This window comes from Eleutherodactylus coqui, chromosome 12, assembly GCF_035609145.1.
Source record: "Eleutherodactylus coqui strain aEleCoq1 chromosome 12, aEleCoq1.hap1, whole genome shotgun sequence".
Lineage (NCBI taxonomy): Eukaryota > Metazoa > Chordata > Amphibia > Anura > Eleutherodactylidae > Eleutherodactylus > Eleutherodactylus coqui.
Window position 1 is genome coordinate 62,945,933 of NC_089848.1, and position 25,607 is coordinate 62,971,539.

The 25,607-nt window shown below is 43.9% G+C and overlaps 1 protein-coding gene across 2 annotated transcripts in view; it reads left to right on the forward strand.

Annotated features, from left to right (window-relative positions):
- SPMIP4 (sperm microtubule inner protein 4) overlaps window positions 1–25,083 on the forward strand; it is a 29,204-nt gene extending 4,121 nt beyond the window's left edge. Inside the window, exons 2-9 of one of the 2 annotated variants that reach the window (XM_066584585.1) lie at window positions 680–859; window positions 6,074–6,145; window positions 8,574–8,603; window positions 8,686–8,861; window positions 13,393–13,481; window positions 22,376–22,550; window positions 23,333–23,436; window positions 23,948–25,083. In XM_066584585.1, the coding sequence (XP_066440682.1) occupies window positions 680–859; window positions 6,074–6,145; window positions 8,574–8,603; window positions 8,686–8,861; window positions 13,393–13,481; window positions 22,376–22,550; window positions 23,333–23,436; window positions 23,948–24,658 (1,537 nt within the window). In that variant the 3' untranslated portion in view covers window positions 24,659–25,083. The remainder of the gene's footprint in view (window positions 1–679; window positions 860–6,073; window positions 6,146–8,573; window positions 8,604–8,685; window positions 8,862–13,392; window positions 13,482–22,375; window positions 22,551–23,332; window positions 23,437–23,947) is intronic. The other variant, XM_066584586.1, reaches the window with a different exon arrangement.
- Window positions 25,084–25,607: the final 524 nt, after the last annotated feature.

Below are 25,607 nucleotides of genomic sequence, written 5' to 3' on the forward strand. Positions count from 1 at the left end.
GCTTCTGTTATAAACTGAAGCAGGGACGCTGATGTAAACAAAGGCCTCATCTGAGAAATAACCACTAGCTTAAAGGGGTATTTTTGAACAGATGACTAGAGATGAGCGAGCGTACTCGCTAAGGCAATTTACTTGAGCGAGTATTGCCTTTTGCGAGTACCTGCCCGCTAGTCTCAAAAGATTCGGGTGCCTGTGGGGGTGAGCACAAAATGGCCAGGGCTTGTTGAGAGGAGACATGGCTGTCGAACCAACAGAACTATGTGTGATTTACGCGGGAAGCTGGTGTTAATTATGCTAAAAATGTGCGTTGGGCCGGACCTGGCATACATTTCTGTATAGGCACACAGAGGTACCGAGATGCACCTAATATATAAAGATGCATACACCTCTTCATGTATTATGTGCATCATGCGCCAAGGGAAATTATACTATGACCGGCGTTGGAAATGTCACTTCTTTATTATTTTCTATTATGGAAGCCTGTGTTTTTGTTTTTTTTCTTTTTATATCGGACGACCGCTATAAATGAAGTCTGGTAATTGTAGGAAATGATTAATTAAAAAATTGCTCTTAAGATTTCTCAGCATTGTAATGTTTCCAAGCAACTTAATAAATTGGAGAGAAATATGCAAATCGATTTCCAGAGTGAATATAATCCATGATTCTTCCTATCATGCAGATATCATGAGTATCTTTCATCCACACCCGTTATACTGAGGCTTCCATGGGGCAGGGAAAGAGAATATGGAGGAGTTGGGGCTGTGTCGCTTCCAGCTGACCATCGACCAAAGACAGAGCCTCCCCCACAAGAGGCAAAAGGGCACAAGCACTATGGGTACGGAGGAGACCCCTGGCCCAGGTAGGTTGTCAAGACTTACTTTCTATTTTCTCTGATTAACCATTTATTTCTAGTCTATTAGAAATAGGACATTCTAGAGTAGTTGCTGACTGCCTCCAAATTGCTAGACATTCCCAGGTAAAGATATTTTGCAACTAACCAGAATCAGCGTTCCCATCTTCTATATTGGCTGTAATCATCAATATTCTCTTGAGAAGCAGCACCATATCAAATGAAAAACATTCAAGTCATTAGTTACATATTAAACTTTATTGAAATGAGGCTTGTGGTGGTGTTCACATTGAAAGATCGTCACATTTCTTAATCCTTGGTCACGTTTTCATTTAACGAAACACTGTAGTCTTCTGCACTTTTCTGTCTACCTTGTAACTCTTGCATTATGTCAGTTTCTGTACCACATAATCCCTGAGGCCTCTTTCCCATGAGCATATATCAGCCGGCCGTTTTCATGGTCGGCCGTTATAGACTGTGATCTGATGCCTTGGATTCCAAGGCATCAGATCGCATGACCGTATTCCCGAGACATAAAAGCGTCCGGACGGCCAATATAGCGCCGGGAGTTTTTACGTCGGGCTCAAAAGATAGTCCTGGAACTATCTTTTGGGCCGGAATGCGTCAGCCGCTGCATGAGCTCCTATGGAAGCCAATGACAGTGATCGAAGAAGGGAGGTTTAGTCATGCTCGCTGCTAAACTCCCTCCCTCTTCTCTCCTCCCTTCTGGCTGATTGCAATAGGAGGGGGTAGAGCTAAGCTGCCACCCCGTGCCCGCATCCAGCAATGGGAGGAGGCGGGATGGGGCGGCGAATAGCTCCCTCCCCTCCTATTACAATCAGCCGGAAGGGAGGAGAGAAGAGGTGAGCTAACGAGGGGGAGGGAAGGGGAAGAGGCAACGGCATGGCAGCCTTGGTGTATATGTGCTAGGGTCCATGCCGTCCAAACATTAGATTTGTGCGCCCGTTCACAAGGTTTTACACCTCACATCGTAGCGTATATTGGCCGGCCGTGAAAAGGGCAGCCGATATACGCTCGTGGGAATAAAGCCTGAGGCAGAGACATTTAGAGAAGGTCATCTGTTATTTATTTTTCAATATCATGATGTAGATTAAAAAAACTAAAATCCTGCAGTTTTCGCACTGACTACTGAGCCTAATAATACTCTGATATTTCCTGTTTTGTAGAGAAAACTTTTCAGCAGTCCTCTGATTACACTGATAAACAAAGATTTTGCTACTGGGAGTAAAACATGTTATTTACATGAAATTGAGTGTGCTGAATCCGAAACTGCAGCCAAAACGGATGTCTAGATCTTAAGTTATAGACCAACTACAGTTTGGCAACAGCTTAGTAGATTGGCCCACGTACTGATGCATGGCAACATTATAATTGCTGCACCACTACCTGCATCCTGCCTTGCAGAGCCATGTTTGCAACACATCTTGGCAGCAGTGGTTTCCCTCGGCATCTGGGTACATCTGAGCATGGCGGTAAGCTGATATCAGCAGTTGCCAGGCCAATATCTTTTGTAGTGGGATCAGCTTGTACATGTATTAATTGTTTTCTTTCTGTTGCCATCTTCTGACCATAACTTTTTTTTATCTTTCCAACAATAGCGTTGTGTGAGGACTTGTCTTTTGCGGGACTACCTGTGGTTTCCATTGGTACCATATTGGAGTACATATGACTTTCTGAACGCTTTTTATTACATTTTTTTCTTGAAGACAGAGGGTGGCCAAAAAAGTGCAATTCTGGAGATTTGTATTTTTTTTTTTCATGTTCACCATGCAGAAAGAATGATGTGTTACTGTAGATAGATGGGACACAGCGCTACAAAATATACTTTTGGGGGTATTTTTTATTATAAATATGGGGGATGGGGGATTTTACACTTTTGCTACCTTTTTTATTTTTTCTAACAACATTTTTTTTTTTTACTTTAGTCCTTATAGGGGTCTTTTTGACAGGTATTCATTCATAGCAGCCCTGGGAGCCTTCCAAGGAAACCGGACTGCCATGTCAACCGAACGGCACCTCGCGACCTTATTTCAGGGGGCCATTTTGGGACCCCTGAACTCCTATCAGAGCGTTTTAAATACCGCTGTCAGAATTTACAGTGGCATTTAAAGAATTAACAGCCACAATCAACATGAGCGTCTGATGCCGGCATGTTTCAGCTGTCAGAAACAGCCAGTACTCGCCAAGTATATAGAGCAACCAGCTCTTGATACTGCTCCATACAAACCCTGATGCTGGAGGGCGTACGTATACGCCCCAAAACATCAAGCCGTTAAGTATAGTACCTTATTAGTATTAGATGGCTAAACTATTGTACAGAACGAGTACTGCTACCTCTTGTGTCCCTCCTATTGCCTAACAGATTGTAAGCTCCTGTGAACAGGACCCTCTCCTATTGCTTGAATCGTGTAATACTGTATTTAAAGGGGTTGTCCCGCGGCAGCAAGTGGGTCTATACACTTCTGTATGGCCATAATAATGCACTTTGTAATGTACATTGTGCATTAATTATGAGCCATACAGAAGTTATAAAAAGTTTTATACTTACCTGCTCCGTTGCTAGCGTCCTCGTCTCCATGGAGCCGACTAATTTTCGCCCTCCGATGGCCAAATTAGCCGCGCTTGCGCAGTCCGGGTCTTCTGCAGTCTTTTATGGGGCCGCTCGTGTAGAATGCCGGCTCCGTGTAGCTCCGCCCCGTCACGTGCCGATTCCAGCCAATCAGGAGGCTGGAATCGGCAATGGAGCGCACAGAAGCCCTGCGGTCCACGGAGACAGAGGATCCCGGCGGCCATCTTCAGCAGGTAAGTATGAAGACGCCGGACCGCCGGGATTCAGGTAAGCGCTGTGCGGGTTGTTTTTTTAACCCCTGCATCGGGGTTGTCTCGCGCCGAACGGGGGGGGGGGTTAAAAAAAAACCCGTTTCGGCGCGGGACAACCCCTTTAATGTCTAGTTTTGTCTGTACATGTACCTCCTGATTTGTAAAGTGCTGTGGAATATGTTGCCGCTATATAAGTAAAGATTACTATTATTACAGTCAGAGTGATATTCACCGGGCACCCCATTCCAACTTTGTGTTCCTGCGGAGTTGCCGTGCACACAGCGTGACTCCATAGGATATCCTGTGCACAAACTTAGTTAGCTGTAGAAGAGTCGCACTGTGTGTGTGCCAACATAGTTTTTATGGGGCTCAAATGTGATGACAGGTTCACTTACAAGGGATATTCAAGTTGGAACAAGTTATTCTCTATTCACAGGACAGGGGATAACTAGCTAATCAGTGTGGCTCTGACCACTCCATTCATTTCAATGAGTGCATAAGAGACTGTCAAGGTCAAGTGCTTGGCAATCTCAAGCACACTTATTGTGGAAGTCTAAAAGTGGCTCGTAGGATGGCACAACTCTTTTTGGAAAAATGGGCACTTATTCAAGTATAAGAAAATGTTATTTATTATTAAATGAAAACCAGCTAAAAAAAACGCACAGTGTTTCGATGGAAAATGTGCCTCTTCTTCAGTCACGCTGGACACACACTGTCGTGTAGCTCAGAAGGGCATTAGCTCGTGTATCAGGTCCCTCCAGATAAATTCTCTATTTTAGGGCTCCTACCCACTTGCATTTTTTTAACGCTGTGATATGGCTGTGTTTTTTTTACGCGATTGTCAATGGGACTTTCCAAAACGCATCGCACAAAAATCGCAAAGCACAAACTTGCGATGCGTTTTTAACATTAGAAAGTCCCATTGATGATCGTGTTAAAAAAAACGCAGCGATATTGCAGCGTTAAAAAAACGCAAGTGGGTAGGATATGCAATAACTTGAATATGCCTTTAACCCCTTTCTGCCAACAAGGCGCAACTGTACATCCTGGCAAGGTGGTACTTAACGCAACGGGGCGTACAGTTACGCCCTGGGGATAGCGCGAGATCAGAAGAGATCCTATGTTATCTGGCAGAGGGAAGCGGCTGTCACTGATAGCTGGCCTCCTGCTGCAACAGTGGGGGTGCATCGGGACAGCGACCCCCGCTATTAACCCCTTCCCTGCCACGATCTATGTAGATCACGGCATGAAAACGGTTCACAGAGTCTTCCCGGAATATCTACCTGCACGCAGAGTCTGACGGAGCCCGTGCAACATTGTATGAAGGCTGTACGGCTTAGCAACCTCTATGCACTGCTGTCATTTTAAGGCACGACACATATGTTTCCAAAGTGGCCAATCCCTTTGATGCAGATTTACAGCACTATTATGCATTACATCTCATATATATTACCTTTAAAAATATGACGCCACATAAGATGTTTGGTCATCATTATGTTTAGAGTGCTAGGCAGTTAGATACATGAATTTGCAAGTAACTAGTCATTCATATTAGAGGAATATTGGCCAAATGTGATCATTTCAGTTAGACTGGCCCGTGTATATGTTGGTGTTCCGAGTCTTACAATGGCAAACGTTGGGGGAAAGAAAAGTCGGCCATGTTGGATTTCAATATGACCCATCAGCTGCCAGAGGTGTTTGACAGCAACTTACTCCCTTCTCTCTATTGATAACCCATGCCCACTTGACTGCACTGAGTGGCATATGTATAGGAAGGGTTGGAAGGAATTGCTGTCCACCAAACAGCATCTACACTGTATGGACCGTTACAAAGTAGTGTTTGACACTTCATGTAGGATAAGTTTTTAGCTCTGACAATCACCTGACCTTGCAGTGAAGACTTTCTTAGGGGTATGATAGCATGGTTCTGTTGTCAAGCACCCAGAATCCCAAATTTTGGGAGCCAATTGCGGAGGAAAAAAACTAAATGACAGCAGCATACAATTGGGCACATTTAGCAAACCAATGGCTTAGAGGGAGGGACGTGGCATCCTGAAGCCCACCATATTCACTATAAGTTACTCCAGAAATTGGTGTGAATTATAGTGAAATTCTCCGCTATGATCTGGCTTAATTTCCGAGGTCAGACATGCGTAGATTTTATTAAAATGCATGCATTTCTCGATAAAGTAGGCCCATCTTACTCCAGTTCCCCAGTTATTAAGACATATGAAATGCCAGATACTGTTACCATTCTTTGGTTGTATTTGGATTGTGCACTAATTCTCATCGGCTGTATTACTCCTAAGGAACGCTACTTTCTGCTGCCATAATAAAGCATTGCCATATTATACTCCTAACATAACATTTGTTGTTGTCCAGGGGGCTACCAATAGAGCAGTTCTATCACCTGACCAAGTTGAAGAAAAGTGCTGTCCGCGCAAGTGATGACCTGTGAGTATCTTGGCCTTTAGATGAAATAATGTGTGTAATGAAATGTTGTGTCATTTATTCAACTGAGCTTAAAACAGCCCTAAGGGCTAATGCCCATGGATGGATTTCTGACACGTTTCCCGCGGCGGAAATCCACGGCGTTATTCCGCAGCTATTAGACAGCAGCTATTCCATTAAAGCTAATAGCTTTCTGCCTTCCAATGCTCATGCTGCGCAATTCTACCGCAGAATTCTGCAGCGTGAAAGAAATCGCGGCATGTTCTATCTTCCACGGAAATACGCACGAACGGCTTCCATTGTAGTCAATAGGAGCTGTCTCTCCCTCGATACTTCCGCTGTGAGCATAGCAGAAGTATCACGGGAATACGTGTCACCACCGGCGCGTCATACGCTGCACTGTGCATATGCGCCAGCTCGCTGAACAGGACTCTCGCAGTGGATCCGGAGAGGCGAGTATGGGGTCTTTGGAGGGCGCCGTCTCGAACTTCACTGTGATATTTCACTGCCAGAGTCCGACATGGTCGTGGGCATGAGGCCTAAGGCCTCTTCCACACATTGTGTTGCTGCATTTTCTTCTCTTACTAGTACTCTCTATTTACATCACTGGCTTTTAGCAGAATGTCCTTCCTATCAGTTGAGCTCTTGCAGTTTTGTTTTGTTTTTCGCCCCATTGACTTTAAAAGGGATATCTGGGATTGCAAAATGGATGACCTTCAAAATCAGATTGGTGAGGGGGTCTAATTCTCGGTACCATTACATGATTCAGGTCGCTTTCAAAAGGGCGACAACATTGTGTGATTTTCTCGCGATGCAACAGTACTACAGATCGTATATATGTCAAGCCCATGCTTTCCTATGGATTCATTCACATTAGCAACATTTTGTAGGCTGCTATATTGCAAGAATTCAAAATCACAGCATGCTCTATACAGCCATGATTTGCGATGTTTTGTAGCCCGTGTTTCCTTATGGAGCCTTCCTTTCTGTTGCATAGCATAAAAACGCGTTTTCGTGCGGTGCAATGCAACTTTTACAGGAAGTCCTACTGTTTGAGCCCTAAAATAAACCCTAGCTGCATAAAAAAAAAAAAAAAGACATTATCAGGCACTGTCCGCTAAGCTGCACTTCTCCGCCGCAGCTCCAGGACTTGTCGGTAGTCTTCAGCAAGCGCTTCCTGGTCAGAGGTTTGAAAAACCCCACCTCCAGGAAGCGCTGACTCTGATTGGTTCTCAAATGCCGCGGCTTAGCCAATTACTGCAGCGCTCAATTAATCAATCACAGCCATTTTATTGTTTTGTCAAACACCTGACTAGGAAGCTCTGGCTGAAGACTACAGACAAGTGCCCGAGCTGCAGAGATGTGCGGCGGAGTGGACAACGCCTGTTTGGTGATGTATTTTTTGGGGGGGGAATGTTTAAAGGCAGATAGGGCTTTCTGGGTAGGGCTTATATTTCAAGAAGACAAAATAAAAAACATTCAGGACAAAAATAATGAAGTAAACTTACATAAGATACATCAGTCCTGATTACATGGTCTTGCACCCTATTTTTTTATACTGACCCTGTGAACGGACACCCAGGCACTCCATGTGCTTGCTGCTTTATGGCACCATGTTATATGGTATAATATGACAGTCTGTACTGTCTTCTACAAAAAGTAAAAGTAGCTTGTTACTGCCTGCTGTGCATTCCTGTATAGTACTTCAATATGGGTGCTGACTGTGAGTGTAGTAGGAGCCGCCTTCTGCTACACAGGTGAGTGGGTCTTGTGGCATCATTTTTCCTCAATCCCCAGCTAATGAGTAAAGGCCACCGTGTCCTCAAGAGTAGGTGTAAAGTCTACCTCTATTAGCCCACATATATAAATGCCTTAGCAAGTTATGTGGTCATCCAACCACTTGGTGGCAGTATTTCAGTTAGAAACCAACACAGGACACACTATAGGCCCGTTTACATGTAATGATTATCGCTCAAACGACCAAAAATCATTACATGTAAATGAGGACATTGTGCACTTTTCGTTTGAATGATAATTTTAAGGTGAACTTAAAATCTATCGTTCAGACACTGAGATATAAAGTGTCTCAATAGACTGCATGCTGTTATCTCCAAGGGAGATGGCAGATAACATTGTAATTTGCCTGCAACCTCCAACAGAACAATGCAGCTGTGTGCACAGCTGGACATGTGATTAATCACTCACTGGGCTCTGCAAACAGCTCCTGGAGGCCCTTTTACATGCAAATGAAGATGATAAAGTGTTAATGGCGATTAACACTTTATACAAATAGATCGCAAAATCTTTCAGTCCTTTGAAAGATTATCTTTGCGTGTAAGTGGGCCTTAGGTATATATTAAATAGTAATATATCAGGCCTCTTTGTACAAAAACTAAGAAAATTATACAATATGAACCTTTTTTTTCTCTAGGTATCCAAAACCACCAGATGCTTCTATTAGGTAAGCAAAAAATATAATAAAAACTGGTCTCTAAAGTGCTGAAAAAGTGAGAACTACTCTTATTTTGTGTTTGATAACGTAGTGACAAACAAATCTGTGAAGACTTCCCAGCAGAACATCCATATTATTCCCACATATCTAAGTATGCCGTGTTCCCCAATTTCACGCCATCAGAAGAACCTTCACGTTGTCCTACACCACTCCATCCACAAACACCAGCAAGTGGCTACCCCACTGTTGTCTTACGCAAAACTAAAGGTATGTCTTTCTGGTTCTGGATACACTGAAATTAATGTATATAAATTCTGCAGTACAGTACATCAGAAAGCCCATCTATTAGGAATCAAAGTGTATGGCATTCTGTAGGTTGATGGTTGGGGGAGTCCTAATGTGGGTTGTTTGGCTTCCTTGTTACCTGGGATGTTTTGTAAGAGTGTGGTCAGGGTCAGGCAGAGGGGTAGCTCCGGACTCCGGAGGGGTGGTGGAGACTTGCAATGGAACTGGCATAGCCAAGTCTAGGTCCTTCAGTGTGACAAGAGTTTCCTGGTCCACCTAAGTGGCCAGAGGTGACAGCAGACCCTCATGTCCGGTATCAGGCCACACCAGATCTGGCTGTGGTCTTGTGGCAAACTGTTCCCACAACAAGGCGGGTACCCACAGGTACAAGCTATAACAAGTATACTCCTGGGAATCCATAGAGATGCTCCATAAGTTTCAATAAATTGTTTTAAACAAAATAGTTTTGTCTTGTGGATTATATACTTTTATATAGTTTATTCCAGTTGTTGGGCTATGCTTGTGCCTGCTGGGCGGGGAGAAAAAAAGACTCTTTAACCCTTTCCAATCCACTGTCTGACATCTAAAGACATTCTGATTGAAGGCTGTACAGCTCTGATGTTGGAAGACGTCCGGCAGGGTATTCGTACTGTATTATACTGGCCGCTCTGTTGTCGGAGGGCCTCTCCAGCATGCCTCATACAACAGTACTGGCTCTAGCCAGCAGATGGCGCCATTGTATAATAGCAGAAAGAGAAAGCCCCCTAGGAAATCCTGAATCCAAAATTGGATTGCAAAGGGTTAATAGTCCTAGTCTGTGGGAGCTTGGCACCTGCATAGCTCCGTATGCCAGCTACTGGGTCAAATGTCCGATGGCAGAGACCACCAATAATGTCCGTAAATGAAGAATTGCGATGCGGTAGAGGGATTGAGGACAAAGCAGCCTCTGCTTGGAAATCCAATGTTGCATCCTCTGGACGGGCAACCTCAAAAACACAAGCAAAAGGCACAACAGTGCAAAAGGAAACATAAAACTAAGGGGAATTCTCTCCCTATAGTCCCCTAACCCGGGAGGGGGCCCTGCCTACTCGGCGGACCGATCGCTCTGACAAGTGCGAGCCCGCACGCGTGCCTGGGCCCCTGACAAGTCCCTATCAGGGAGCCCTAGCACAAAAGAAAGGCAAAACAGAAAACCAAACAAAGCATAAAAGAACTTAGCTAGGAGCTTCAGCCAAGGTGTGTTCCTCCATCGCTGTCCAAAGGTAACTGAAGGATTGACCAGCACAGGAGATCATGCTGGCACTGTTTAAGTAGGAGCCAAGCTACTCAGCACCAGGTGCTGACTGATGTTACTCCTGCAACTACCACACCCTTCAGCTCCAGGAGAAGCAAGGGCACACCCAAAACCTGGTCTGGCCTGCAAGCAAGGTGCAGGCCTCAGAACGGCTGCAACATCCAACCTATTCCTATCAAAACTTGTAATCCACTTAAGCTGAATCAGAAGCCCAAATTGCTTGTATTGGCCACCTAAACTGCTCCGAGGAATATCCTCAGTCCCTGAGTATGCAGAGAGGCTGCTTCCTGTTCCCACATGGAGATTGCCTCTCCCCTCTTCCTCCCACACTTAAAGGTGCAGCTATCTCCAATATTATATTATGTGCAACAACAATAGGCATGTGAACAAGTATAGGAAAGAACAACCCAGTACCCCATTACAGTTTTGCATTTAATGAAAATAACACTTGTTTAATCTATTGCATTTTGGTGTTTTCCAACCAGGTCATATACAGTATATGTATTTTGTTAGTAACTACTAGAAGGCATCTTGTCTTTAATTTGTACTTGTATATTTCTTTTTTTTTATTTAGCTGTACCAATATGTAGTATGTTTTATTTTATCTTAGTTTAGGGGGTTATTTATTTGTATAGTTTTGTATATTTGAAAATGTTTAATGAGTATGTACCTGATTTTTTTTTCCAATCTACATCAGCGTGCAGTTGAGTACACTGCTGATTATACTGCGAATCTGCAATGGAAAAAGCCTGCAGCGTATGGATTCAGCCTAAGGGCTCATTCACACGACCGCATCAGTAAAACGCTGCGGGTGTCCAGTAGCATTCTTTCCAGTCTGCATGATGCCAGCAGAGACCGCATATGGCAGCGAGTGTACTGCTCATGACCGCATATCTCATACACATGCTCATATACAGTATGGACAGCATTGCATACACAAAATTATAGGGCTCATGCTGCGTGGCATGCGGAGAAATAGAAAAAAAGAACATGGTGCGATCTCTTGCTCACACAGTGTTTACACACTAATGTGAACTGGTGAATGAAACTCCATTTACTTTCATTGACTCTGCGTGTCATGCGGCCGTAATACGTAATGAAATCACGGTCTTGTGAATGAGCCCTTAGGCCTCATTCACACAGAAATAAACGCGACACGTATTACACAGTGAATGGAACCCATTGAATCAAAGGGAATAGGCGGTTTCCAGTCCATGAATACGCTGCATATCCACGGACTGAAATATGCTCACACTCGTATGAATGAGCCCTAACTGTAAGTGTTTGCTTTACTTACAGGACTAATCCCATATCAAGCAGAAAAGCAGTTTTCAGCAACAAGAACAATTTTCAACAGGCTGTATATAATTACCAGATTATAGAAAGATGGCCATTAAACCGCAGCACATAGAATACATCCTTCTGAGGAGCAAATTATCGGATTGAACCACATCTGAGGAAAGCAATAAAACTTGAATTGAAATAATATGCAACAAACATCTGATAGGTGTCGGACTCACTTCTGGAGGTCTCACCTATCGAGAGAATGGGGGGGTGTTTTTTGCCTGTTTGTACTCAAGGAGAAGACCATACATGCATGTAGCTTTCTCCATTTGTAGTTTGTGGGTTGCCAAAACAGCCTAATATTTCACTAGTCCTATAAACTACAATGAACATAGCTGCATGCTTTCAGAGCCACTTTACCAGATCTACTGTTTTCTTGAGGGACTCATAGGTGTAAGGAGAACCCCCCCCCCCCCCTTCCTATTCTGCACATAAATGGGGGGGTGGCCATAGAATGCACCATTAGTTCTTAAGGCCCATTTAGACACAACGATTATCGCCCAAAATTCATTCAAAAGCCGTCTTTTGAGTGATAATCGTTGTGTCTAAATGTGTCCATCTTTCACTGTACAGCTGAACTATGGTTTTCAGTTCTGCTTGAAAACCATCTTTCAGCAGAACAACTGATAAGCAGGACCCGACTCTGTGTCTGCTGTCCATGGTGCTGAATTCTCCACGGAGAGCCCGTGGCTGAACAGTGGAGCTAATTACAGAGCTCAGACCTCTTTCTGAGTTCTGTAACAGCTCCCAGAAGCTCATTTGCATGCAAATGAAGCTAATAAAGTACTAATAGCAATTAGTGCCTATTAGTACTTAAACGATCACTGATCTTTCAATCTTTTGAAAGACATCTGTGTGTGTAAATGGACCTTTACCCTTCCCTGCTCTAGAACGTAGTGCCACTCCTTTCTGACATGGAAAATACATGAGAGCAGACACCAGGCAGACTAACATGTCTGTCACCAAATGGGTGGAGGCCACATAAAATGTCATCCCGGGCCACAGGTTGTACATCCCTGCTATAGATGGATAAGGAAGAAAAGCACAGAAGATTTGGATTGCATAGGAACTTCAGTGTAGTTATCAGCTTTGTGGTCATGGTCGGTAGCCATATCTTATCATCGGCTACTGACATGCCACTCCCTCTTCCTATACCAAATTCTGTATCCCTTGGACTGCTCACATTGACTGGTACCTGCTAATTGGCAGGAGAAAATTATAGTGTTGCTGGATACCGGGCATCTTATGATGGCACAAGTGCATCCAACTCAAATCTAAATAGCAGAGCAGCTCTCGGTTCTGGTCACCAGCAGGGGACCCAACTATCAGGTCCATTTACAATCTAATAATAATATATCCTGCAACATGCGGGTGAGCAGATTCTAGTCCAATCCTGCTGTTTTATTGTTTCTTTCCCCAGCTGTCAATGGTTTCCTGTATTCGTAACCACGTTGGTCTTAATCTGATCAGAGTGAAGGATATCACTGACAACAAGGAGAAATATTGGGAATAGGACAATGGTCACATGACTGGATGTATTTGTCATAGGGCTATAAGTTTTGTAGAACTGACAAACTCAATGTCTAAGCAGAGTTACAATCAATCCTCAGATCTGACAACCCCAATGTTATGGTCATTTTTGATATGGAGCCAAATAGCCAAGTTCAGGATGCCATAAAATACAGGATACAGTCTGTAGCTGGACGGAGAGGTTTAAAGAACCTCCTGCTGTCAGATCCGTTCCTCCTTATCATTGTTATCTGTATGCAACTTTGATTTTAAGAGCGCTGAGTATTTTCTATAATATACCAAAGGTGATCTCAATTGTTATTGTGAGAAATGTAGAATATGTCTTGTATGTCTGTTGTTCATCAGGTAATCCATACAGGCACGAGATAGTCACCATTACTTCGGATGCTCCAAAGTTGCCCCTGACATGGCCAGGACAGCGAGGATATTATCATGTAAGTAGTAATGTGAATTATACTTGAACACAACTGCACACAAAAATGTCAACCGATTAGATCTACGCTGTCACTTTCTAATGTAACAGGGTGGGCCACGGAAAAGTAGTCGGCACCACTTTCTTATGAAAGCTGTCTAGAAGAAAATCTTGGTTGCGATGAGCAACCAATCACATGACAGCTTTCGTTTAACTTCAACAGTATAGGAAATGAAAGCTGCGCCCTAATTGGTTGCTACGGGCAACAAAGATTTGGTCAAATATCGTAGATTGAGGAGCATAAAGTATGCCACTTCTATGCACCCCACTTTTCAGAATGTTCATGATGTCCCTTTTAAAGAGTATGGTTAAAGGGGTTGTCCAGTTGTAAACTAGTGATAGTCTATGCTTGGGGTAGCATATCAATAGTAGATCAACTGGGGTCTGTCGCTCAGGATCCCCACCGATCAGCTGTTCACTGGACAGGTGCACTCGTGTACGGAGCTGATTTCTGCAGGAAGCAGACAGCTACATTTCCACTGCAGAGGGCTGGCTTGGTATTACATGTAAAGTTCCCATTGAAGTGAGTTGCAGTGAGAATGGAGCTATCAGCTTCCTGCAGAAATCCACTGAGTACATAAGTGCACCTGTCCAGTGAACAGATTCAGATGGAACCCCGGGATGGAAAGGCTGGTCATATGGTAAAATCCAGTGCGATTTCAGCCTGTAATGGGGCGTATTCACACTCGGGCAGGATCACCTGAAAATATTGCCTAAGGGTCCTCTCACACATGGATGCGGCAAAGCTCTGCCATTTCAATCGTGGCGCTTTGCCGTGATATTACTTTGTTTTTGGTCGTAGCTCCCTTCGTCCGACAGCATGTTTTAACGCACCCCATCATTGTGATAGCTGATGAGGTGCGCTAAATGCCCAAAAATTAAGCAGACAGCGCTGCGATTGAACACGTCTGCGAGGCCCCATTCAAATCAATGGAATTGTTATACGGCCATTGTGGTAAAAAGCGCCTATGTGAGAGAGCCCTTGGGCTGCTTCCTCACTGGCGTCTGTAAAAACGCATTTACAGCGTTTTTGAACAGTGTTTTTTCAAACGCGTTTGACAGCAATTTTAAATACACCCCAACATTGCAATGGGAGGTGAGGTGCGCTAAAAATCGCTGAAACACACTAAAATGGAGCAGACAGCGCTTGATAATTGTGGCATTTCTAATTGGGGAGGAGCAAGCACCCTCGTTTAAGGCTGAAACTCGAGCGAGCATCGGTCTTCTCGAGTAACTGATTACTCGTCTGAGCAAATGCGAGGGGGGCGGCGTGCAACGGGGGAGAGAGTGAGAGAAATCTCTCTCTCTCCCTCCTGCTCACCCCGCCCCCCCCCCCTCCGCATTTGGTCAGACGAGTTATGAGTTACTCGAGAAGACCGATGCTCGCTCGAGTTTCAGCCTTAAACGAGCGTGCTCTCTCATCTCTAGACTGCTTGTAAGGGCTCATTCACACTGGTGTATGCGGTTTTCGGAACATAAATACGCAGCATATTCGCAGAGTAAAACTCACCTATTCAGGGCATATTTTGGCTCTTCTTGTGATTCTTCTTTATCAGCGTGTAAGCACTGTGGATTTACATGCACAAAAAATAGCGCAAAATAGGACCAATGATTTAATGCACAAATGTGCAGTAAATATGCGTTTTTCATGCATATTCATCGTGTATTTGCGCTAGGCCATTTGCTTCTATGCCTATTTCGGTCTATGATATGAACCAAAATAGGACATGCTGTGTTTTTTTTTATTTATACAACTGAAAAATCGCTTGAAAAATACACATTTGTGAATAAACCCATTAAAATCTTTGAGTTCGATTTACTCCTTATCACATGCGTAATACAGCGTGTATTCACACCAGTATGAATGAACCCGAAGGGCGGCTTCACACAAATGAGAAAATCTTGCACAAATCTCACATGAATACAAACCCTATTCTTTTGAGTGGGATCACACATGAGTGATTTGTACGTGAATACGTTGATAGTGAATCGTGGTACGTCCTATCTTAGAGCATGCTCTTGCATTGCATCTCCCATTGTTCTAGGTGCGCGATGTGAAGCGAGGTTTCTCCATTGTAAACCATGGGAAAATCTCTGTGATACTCTACATCGCTTTTTCCCCGAAGTCATGCAAGGTGGTTCGCATGTTGGCGAGCACGAAATCGCACTCTCCCGTGTAAAGTTAGCCTAAAGGTCTTTTTTTCTGTACTACTTTTTGTTATTACGAGGCGGAAATTCACGGCATTGGCCTGCAGCTATTAGGTTCTATTGAACCTAATAGCGCAATGCTCACGGTGCGGAATTCCGCACCGTGAAATCTCCCTTCCTCACCTGCTGCATGTTCTATTTGCCACGGGTGTACGCGCGGACGGCTTCCAGTGCAGTCAATGGAAGCCGTCTGTCACGCTATCTTCCGCTGTAGCACAATGCGGGACATCTGGCGGCGGATCCGGAGGTAAATAAGGGGTCTCGGGGGTGGTGCCGTGATGGACTCCGCTTGCAGAGCCTGTCACGGCCGTGTGAAGCCAGCCTAAGGCTAAGGCCTCCTTCACATCGGCGACAAAGTCGCGCGATTTTGTAGCGATGCTACAAATTGCATGTATGAGAAGCCCATGGTTTCCTATGGGTTCCTTCACACATGAGATGTTTTGTAGCATGCTACAAAACGACACACAAACCTCGCAGGTCCGGCGATATTCCCGTGACATGCGAGGTTTTGTAGCCCATGTTTCCCTATGTTGCATCGCATCGCACGAAAACGCGGTTTGCATGCGATGTGATGTAACTTTGACAGTAGCAGATGCTACAAAGTCGTGTGATTTTGTAGCGTCACATGCGACTTTGTAGCATACATAATCGCGGTATTGCTGCGAGAAAATCGCAGCGATATCATACGGTGCAGCGATGCGATATCGCTGCGATTTTCTCGCAGCGATGCGGTGTCGCCCGTGTGAAGGAGGCCTTAAAGTTCTGTAACCAGAAGCTATTTGACCTTTCCCTACTTATGTTTGTCAGAGGGGAGTAGAGCAATCCCATCTGGGTGAGTGGGTGTATTTCCATTCCCCAAGAGGGTTAGCAATACCTCTTATCAAGTGCAGCCAACCCAGATATCTCCTCAATCTACAGTTGAGAGGATGAGTTTTAGTGGTCTGATAGATGTCTGATAGGTCTTGAAAAAATGGGTGTAGGCGCAACCTTTTTTAAAGAGAAGCGTGAGACGTCAGGTTGTTAGCTCAACTTCTTAGCCCAACTTATCTCAACTTGTTAGCCCAACTTTTCTGTTTTATTAGAACCAGCATAAAAAGATGTGTTTCGCAGCTATGGTACCCCTTCCTCAGTATTAGCTAGGAGCACACTAGACCAGAAAATATGGCATAAAAAGGGAAGAGGCGAAGTTAAACAGGTACGAATACAATGATATGTAAAATAAGTTAAAAGGAAAAGGTATGAATCAAAAATAAAAACAATAAGAAAATAAATCAGCATATATATAGCTTAAATCAAGAAATGCATAAATTACGTAGACGCTAACTAGTCAACATTCACTGTCTGGTAAAAGGGGTGGATTCCCCTTTGTACCTACAAAAAAATCAACATAATGCATAATCTGTAGCTAACTGGAAAAACAGTGTAGTACGCTAAAATAACATGAATTGATAAAAACTTTTATCCGTTAAATAATTAAAAAGGAAATCATTAAAATAAACTAATGTACTCAGATGAACAGTTTAGAAAAACATTGTGATCTATTTCTTCGGATGTTAACCAAATGGTCCAGACCCGATATACAATGGATAAAATACAGGTCTCAGCAGTGGAGCAAAGGGAGGGGCATGCAATATGGGTGTATGAAAAGTGAAATTTGTAAAGTCCCATTTAGACACAACGATTATCGCTCAAAATTCGCTTAAAAGCCGTCTTTTGAGAGATAATCGTCGTGTGTAACTGCACTAACATTGTACAGTTTTCGTTATGGCGTCGCTCATTGTTGTCTTTCAGCATGCTGAAAAACAATGATGAGCCTTATCAGGGATTCACAGCGGGATACAGCTGATACTATTGTTTCAGCTGTATCCTGCTCCCTGATCACAGGCAGGGTATGAAGAACAGAGCGGTCCAGCTCTGTTCTCTATACCCCACACGGAGAGCTCGGCTGTATAACAGCCGGGTGCTCAGAGCTGGGAACAGCTGGATGCAGAAGACAAGCGGGGACACCCTGCTTGTCTTATACAGCCGAGCACTGGGAGCGGAGGATGCAGAATAGACGGGCGCTCCGTGCAGAAAACAGCTGGATGCGGAAGACAAGTGGGGACACCCCACTTGTCTTCTGCATCCTCCACTCGCAGCGCAAGGTGATCGCTCATCTTGAGCGATCATCTTGCGCTGTAAATGATACGGTTATCACTCAAAAGTCGCTCAAAAGACATCTTTTAAGCGATAATCATTGTGTCTAAATGGGCCTTAAAACATTGCATTTCTATACATATATGCATGTCTACGTATGTATACATATACACACACACACATATATATATGGTATGCACATATATACACATGCACACCCATATATCTGCCAGAGTATGCAAATTAGTTCCAATGCAGCCCGCACTCACATTGTTGACTGTCATTCAAATAAAGCTAATTGTGAAGAAAACAAAGTGCTGGTAGCTTTAGTAGCTACTACATAATGGGCCAAGGTGAGACGGATTACTTACCCTCCAGGTCATTAATGGCGCTGGGATGTGTGTTCTACCCACACAGAAGAGGAGCAATAAAGTTCCTCCTGTGTTTTGCCAGGCATTTAAATCTAATCTGGCGGGAAATGGGTCTTGCACATGTCCTTAGCGATACCCGCCTGCTGGGACTGTCAGAGGGGCACTTTAGGAATTATAGTGCAGGCGCAGTAACTCCCAGACAGTGGTGGTGGTGCGATGTATTTGTGCGACCGCTATGTAGCTGCTGCAAGCAAATATAGTCCTAATATGAGTATGAAGTAGTGAATTTGTTAGACAGCAATGCTCATTATTGTGGGATGCGATTGAAGGGGTGCTGCAGCCCCGAAACGCGTCTATTAATGCTGTTTCTAATATAACAGAGAACCTGATGTCTTACTGTTCTCTTTAAAAAGGTTGCACCTGCACCGATTAATCAGACTACTTCTGTTTGTATACGGGGCAGAACTTGGATGTGTCACGTAGGATTGTCTTCGCTTACAAAGTACTGTACGTGCAGCTGATAATACGGCCCTCACAGCAGTATAACTAGAATTGCAGAAAGCCTGCCCTTCCTTCCTGATTCTTGCTACTATGGAGATGTCACGTCAGCTGGAGTTTTTATGGCGTTGTGTGTATTCATAGTCCAATCTAGTAATGTGGATATTACAGCGTCATTCTTTATTTGGGCCTTCAAATCATACAATACTATTTCAGAGTCCTGGGGTGTTGTCATGGTGGGAGGACAGATTTAAGCACTTTGAGAAAACGCAAAAAAAAAAACAAAGTAAAGGAAAGTCCAAGCTCCATCTATGTCTTTTAACCCTCTCCAATCCACTGTCTGACCTCTGAAGACATTATGATTTAAGGCTGTACAGCTCCAATGTTGGAAGACGTCCGTCGGGGTTCTCTTACTGTATATTACCAGCGTCTATGCTGTCGGAGCCTATCCAATGTGTCACCTCATGCAGTACTGACTTTAGCCCGCAGATAGCGCCGTTGTATAACAGCAGAAAAAGAGTAAGTTCCCTAGGAAAACCAGAATACAAATTGGATTGGAAAGGGTTAAAGTGTTCTTTTCATTTAAAAAAATGCTCAAATTGGAAATGGAGAGATGGACAACATATCTGAAGAAAAGCTGTTCTTACCGCAGCCAGGGAATAAGAGCCATCTGAGATGGAGATATCTTTCTGCGTGGATTGTGCACTACTCTATGGTATACATCCTGGCTTTAATTCTGTGTACTGTGTGATATGGAGTGGTCTATAATGGGGTCCATTCTAGTTATTACATGATGTGATTGTTCTCAGTGAGAGAAATCAAGTAATCTTGTAGATATGACACTTTTTAATGACTAACAAAAATACAAGATGTTATAGCGAGCTTTCAAATCTACTTGGGGTTCTTCCTCAGGCATAATGAAATAGATCTGAAGAGGCATTCAGTTAATGTGGCTCAGTAGTTAACACGTTTGCCTTGCAACTTTGGTTTCCTAGGTTCAAATCTCATAAAGAACAACATCTGCAAGGCTTTTGAAAAACTCCATAGAGATGTTGCCCTTGGTCATATATGAATCTAGAACTTCAGCACTGCAAGGCAACAGTGCTAACAACTGAGCAGCCACACTTGTTCTCCTCCTCCTGCTGGAGAAGAATGAATAAACATAGAGAACATAAAATCTCCATGCAGATGTTGCCTTGGGTTAGATTTGATGATAGGACTCCAGCACTACAAGACAACAGTGCTAAGGACTGAGCTCCATGCTTGTTCTTCCTTCTCCTCCTCCTTCCTCCTCTAGAGAAAAAGGAGTAGAGGTAGAAAGTCAAGGAGAGTAAGATCATCTTATCTCTTCTTCTCCGTAGGAGAAGGAACCACCACCGCCTGCGATTTTATTCCAGCGTAAAGAAAACAAAATAAAGATGGAAAATACAGAAGTGAATTGAAACTGAGGGTCTTCAGTTTCAGTACATTTCTATGAGCTGGAAAGCTGAAACGTTTTCTTTCCATTTTCCTGTTCCCACGACGGAACAGCAAAACAGAAAAGAAGACGCTACTGTGAAAATGCCATAGATGTTTATATGAGGCCTATTGTTACGTCCATGCGAAGCACTAAAGGGCCATGCCTCAGCATGGATGCAAGGTGGTGTTCTAATAAAACCGCAACTACACTTATAGTAATCGCAAGAACCAGTTATACCTCTCCAGGTAAAGATGGAAGGACACCTGTCCTTTACTTATCAGGGAAAGTGGGGAACCCCTGCCTAAAAGCAGGGTGATTGTCCCGATAAGGACAGTCCCACAGTCTTCGTCTGGGACCTGGCTATCCCTGATTAGGAACCTGGAGAGATGCACAAAACACAGGACATGACACTGTTCACACACATTGAACACAAAACACGACAGTTCACACCCCATGTGTTATGTGTGCTGCTGGGATCTGTGATACTATGTACTCCTAGCAGCACACCTCACAGGTGGTTGAGAGTTAATTGAGCTGGCTGGGTGTGGTACTTCCTGCTAGCCAATCTCCTGGGTCTGTGCTCACATATAAACCCAGCTCCTGGTCAGTCTCTGGCTGGGTTCCCCAAGGTGAGCACTCATGTTAGTTCTGTGTCCTGTAACTTGTTATCAGTCATGTTCTGTCCTGTTCCTGATGCAGCTGGCTGTGTGTCCAGTGCTCTGTTCTGTCCTGTTGCAAGCTTTGCTGAGTGATTTCTGTCTTGCTGGTTCATGTCTGTTTGTACGTTTAAATTCTGTCAGTTTCTTGTCAGTTTGCTGTGTGACCTGCTATCTGTGTCCTGTCCTGTTGCAGCTTTCTGTGTGAACTCTGTCCGGTTCTGTTGGACTCCTGGTTAGTGTAGAGACTAGCGGTATAACCAGGAGCCGTGAAGTGGCCCGCTAGCTTTCAACATCTTGTACAACACGTCAACTAATACCTGGTATTTATATTCAGCTTATCTGTTACTAGTAGTTTCATTTTGGCTGCTGTATGCTCTGTGTTCTGGCTCTGTGCATTCTGTGGTTCTGTCTCTGTCCTGTAGCATGTGTATGTCTCCTGTTCTGTGGTGTGGTTCCTAGGATCAGCTAGGGCCGAGTTCCAAAGACTGCTGGGCTGCCCTTATTGGGGCAATGTTCCCCGCTTAGGTAGGGCCATGCCATTCTCCCGGTAGCCAGGGTCAGTTGCCTGAAACCTGTGTGAATCCCGTGTGACCCTGGTGCTACCTGTATGCGTCCATCCCATCCATTACATTTCCCTTTTTGGGTGCGATCATGTGGGCTCCCATGCTTAGGTTGCCCACACAATCGTAACACCATGTCTGGCTACCTGCACAGACATACAAAACACGTCGCTGTTCACACCAACATGCAAACCACATAGAGCCAGAACCCCACCCAGAACTCACATGCATACAGATAGTAAACCATAGCAAGTCCAAGTGTCCTCACTCGAAGGGGAAGGAGAGTCAGCCACTGTGCTGAGATACAGGGAACAGTGTCAGGCATCATCCATCTGACACACACATAAGACATCAGACGTCTAGAGGCTGCACCTGCCAAGGGAAAGGGGAAAACCTGTGTGGTCACCGTACCACACACTACTCGATTCACGCACCCCAGAACGCAAGGAGGGGAGGGACTACAGGTGTCCAGACCGTCCTCAGGGAAGGTGAGAGAGGCAATACAGAAAAGCATGCATAACACCAGGTCTGAGTGGGTTTACAACAGAGTAAAGCACTAAAATGACCAGCGTCTTCTACCAAGAGATGCTGGTTTTTATATGCAGCAGATCAGAGGGGATTGGCTGGAGAAACACCACACCCAGCCAGCTCAATAATCTCTCACCTGTGAAGCTGTGCTCATGGAAACCTGTAGAACCACAGGTCCCAGACGCACAACCTAACACCTATACTTTACTTTTGTATGTCTGATATCATATGAATCCAACGAGGCATATTCCATTGGACTCCGTATGTACAAACTTATGTCCGCCAATGCTTGTAGGCTAGAATACCTTTGTACATATGAAGCGGCAGTGCACAGGGACTATAAAAAGGCCTCTGTGCAATGCCGTACAGATACTATGTACGTTTGCATAAACCCTTATTTATACATACCCCAGTATTCCCTCTTTAATCTGTTCTAGCTTCCTAAATTCCATAATGAAAATGTCCAGATCTACTATCCAATTCCTCCCAAGACCGTGGCTCCCAACACACTGCATAAGTCATATGAAGAAACACTCTCTGAGAGGACACGGAATTTGCAAAGAAATCTGATGAGATCCCAATGGATAACTTCATATAATCGTAGCTTTACAGGTAAGTGAAACGTTCACATAATGAAGAGTTGGTTTTTGTAGGGATCAAATTAAAGGGCTTATCTGCTCTGGACAGGGAGTCCTTCCTGCTGCTGCGACCCAACATCATAAACTGCAATCTGTAAAGGAGCCTTTTAGCAAGTGCTCAATTCATCAATACACATCTTTCAGAAGTTAGATATTTGTAATAGCTGGTATACTAGAGGAAGGAACAATGAAAGCATCTGATTGCTGGGCGGTATCTATGGCTCATTTTTGTTCCTGTGGTTCAATTTTTGGTCACAAAAAAATGGGACCCTCTACATTGAAGATATGTTAGTAACAAAAGTATGTTGCGCAAGTGTTGTTTCAACACTTTGGCCAATTCTTATTGTGTTAGAGAGACTATCTTGTCAAAACAAGACTTTTTTTTTTTAAATGCAGACCCAAAGTAATCCACTGATTGAGGCAGGTCCAGCAGCAGAAATGTCTCGTGCGATAAATGCAACAGCGCATATGGGATGGAGCTGTTCTCCTGAAATAACCCCTTTTACCAAAATTGTTCTAAAACTATTCTTTTTTTTAAACCAAAAAAAACACCACAATTGCAACAAAATGCAGTCAAAAACACATATCTTGTAATTGCTTCTCCTGTGGGTCCTACTCTGCAGTAGTTGTGCTGACACCTAGTACCACTATGTGTGTACGTACCACAATACTTTACTTACATAGACACAGCTGCATAAACATGTGGTATGATGTCACACAAAAAAACTGCAACTGTACCCTTTCATAATTTGTCAGTGTGTCCATTAGGTAACGGTGAAATGAACCCTCTGAAACTTGACGATTTTCATGATAAGGTTATTGGCATCATAACTGGCAGGACAGATGAAAATACAGAAATGGTAAGCTATATTCACACAGCACTATATTTGTGTTCTAACAAAAGAAGCTATAGCCCTCTCTAGACAATAAAGTCTAAGACAACAACTGTAGAATTACTTTAAAGCGTACTTAACCTTTTAGATGACCTTTTAGAATAAGCTGCCAAATATGTGTCTGAGGAATAGCACTAAATCCTTGCCAGGACTTTGTAGCCTGCATTTCCCTATTGTCCCACTCTAAACTGTATCATTCACTCAGAACTAGTGCCAGTAGTCTGTTATGCTGTCTTCTACACACTGTACAGAGGACTGCAGACTCTGAGACATATCATCATAATGTAGGACACTGTATAGTAGTACTGAGCAGTGGAGATATGAATAAACAGCAGTCAATAATTCAATTTTAGCTTTTAGCAGCATGTCTGTCTTTGCTTCTGCCTACCCCCTCCCCTTTGCTGTTCAGAGTTTTAATTTTAAGTCATGCTTTGAGAATACCAAAATGTTGCAATTTCTTATGTGTTCTTCATTTCAGAAGCCAACATTTTTATCAACCATTCTCCATGCGCAACCACTAGAAGGACGCATTGCACGTTTACAAGATGGTAGACGGCCTCTTGTCAAGGAGGAAGAATGTATTGATCGAGAAACTGAAACTGCAAACTCTGCCATACATTCTGATAAGAAATATTTTGCAGACTCACAGTCACTGTACATCTATGATGCATTTCCTAACAACTTGGATGCATGCAAAACAACAGAAAAGGTGCATTCCCAACCAATGCATGTAAAGTGGCAGCATAAGGAACGAGACATGCACAAAATTACTGATACCGAACAGTCAGAGGCATTATACCAAAGGCAGCTGACTCTGATGCCCAACGTCCTGGAATCCAAGCCAACCTATATTGGCAAACACCAACCAATTAGACAAGCTCAATATCTGGGCTTTGAAAGTCCATATAGTCTTAGTAAACATGTACAAAAAAACTGTCCTAGTACAATAACTAATTATGAGAAAACACAAAATAATCAAAGTGTAAGCCATTGTAACAACCTAAACAACCATGGAAGGACATTACCACGTCCATCTCTCCAAGAGCTTCAAGACTCATTCTCTAAGTCTAGAGCACATGAAGCCTTCCACAAGCTCTTTCCAGAAAATACACAAGATCTGAGAGAAAATTACAATTCTCGGAAAAGGAACACATTTTATGGCTTCCATTCTTTCTATTTCCACAATTAAATGCAGGCATTAGATAATGGGGGTTTCCAGGGCTTAAATATCAATGTCCTATCCATGGTCCCCATATTCTGCTAATAGGAGGCGGGTCCATACGGATCAAACATTGATGTCTAATCTTTAGGTTAGGCCATGAATGTTTGATCCGTAGGAGTCTGACCTAAGCTATCAATGTTTTAGGCTCAGAATATACTTTTAAGCCCTTCCTAAAACCATAACATAAATGTATATCACACAGTTACAGAGAATTAGAGATGAGCGAGCACCCAAATGCTCAGATCCGCGTTATTAGAGTCGAGCTTTTCATAAAATTCGAGAGCTCTACTCGAGTAACGAACCCCATTGACTACAATGGGAGAGTCGAGCATTTTTGTATGTGGGACGCCGGGTCTCGAGCTTTTTTTTTTTCTTGCTCTCTCTCTCCCTCTCCCTCTTTTTCCCCCTCTCTCTCCCCCTCTCTCTCTCTCCCTCTCTCTCTCTCTCTCTCTCCCTCTCTCTCTCCCTCTCTCTCTCTCTCTCTCCCTCCCTCTCCCTCCCTCTCTCCCTCCCTCTCTCCCTCCCTCTCTCCCTCCCTCTCTCCCTCCCTCTCTCCCTCCCTCTCTCCCTCCCTCTCTCTCTCCCTCTCTTTCTTCCTCTCTCTCCCCTCTCACCCTCCCTTCCCCCTCAAAACAGGCACGTCACAGCGGGGAGGAGCGAAAAGCTGGGGCGGGGTCGAACGTGATTTGATGCTCGTTCGAGTAACGAGCACCATCGAGTACGCTAATACTCAAACGAGCATCAAGCTCGACAGAGTACGTTCACTCAACTCTACAGGGGATGTATGGAGTGGACTCGGGAGCTGAGCTCACTCCATACCAGAAGGATGTCAGTTGTTTTAAGCAGCTGAAAGCCACCCGCAATGGCCACAGTTGAAGCTAACAATGATCATGGCTGTCTAGCTATATCGCTCCTG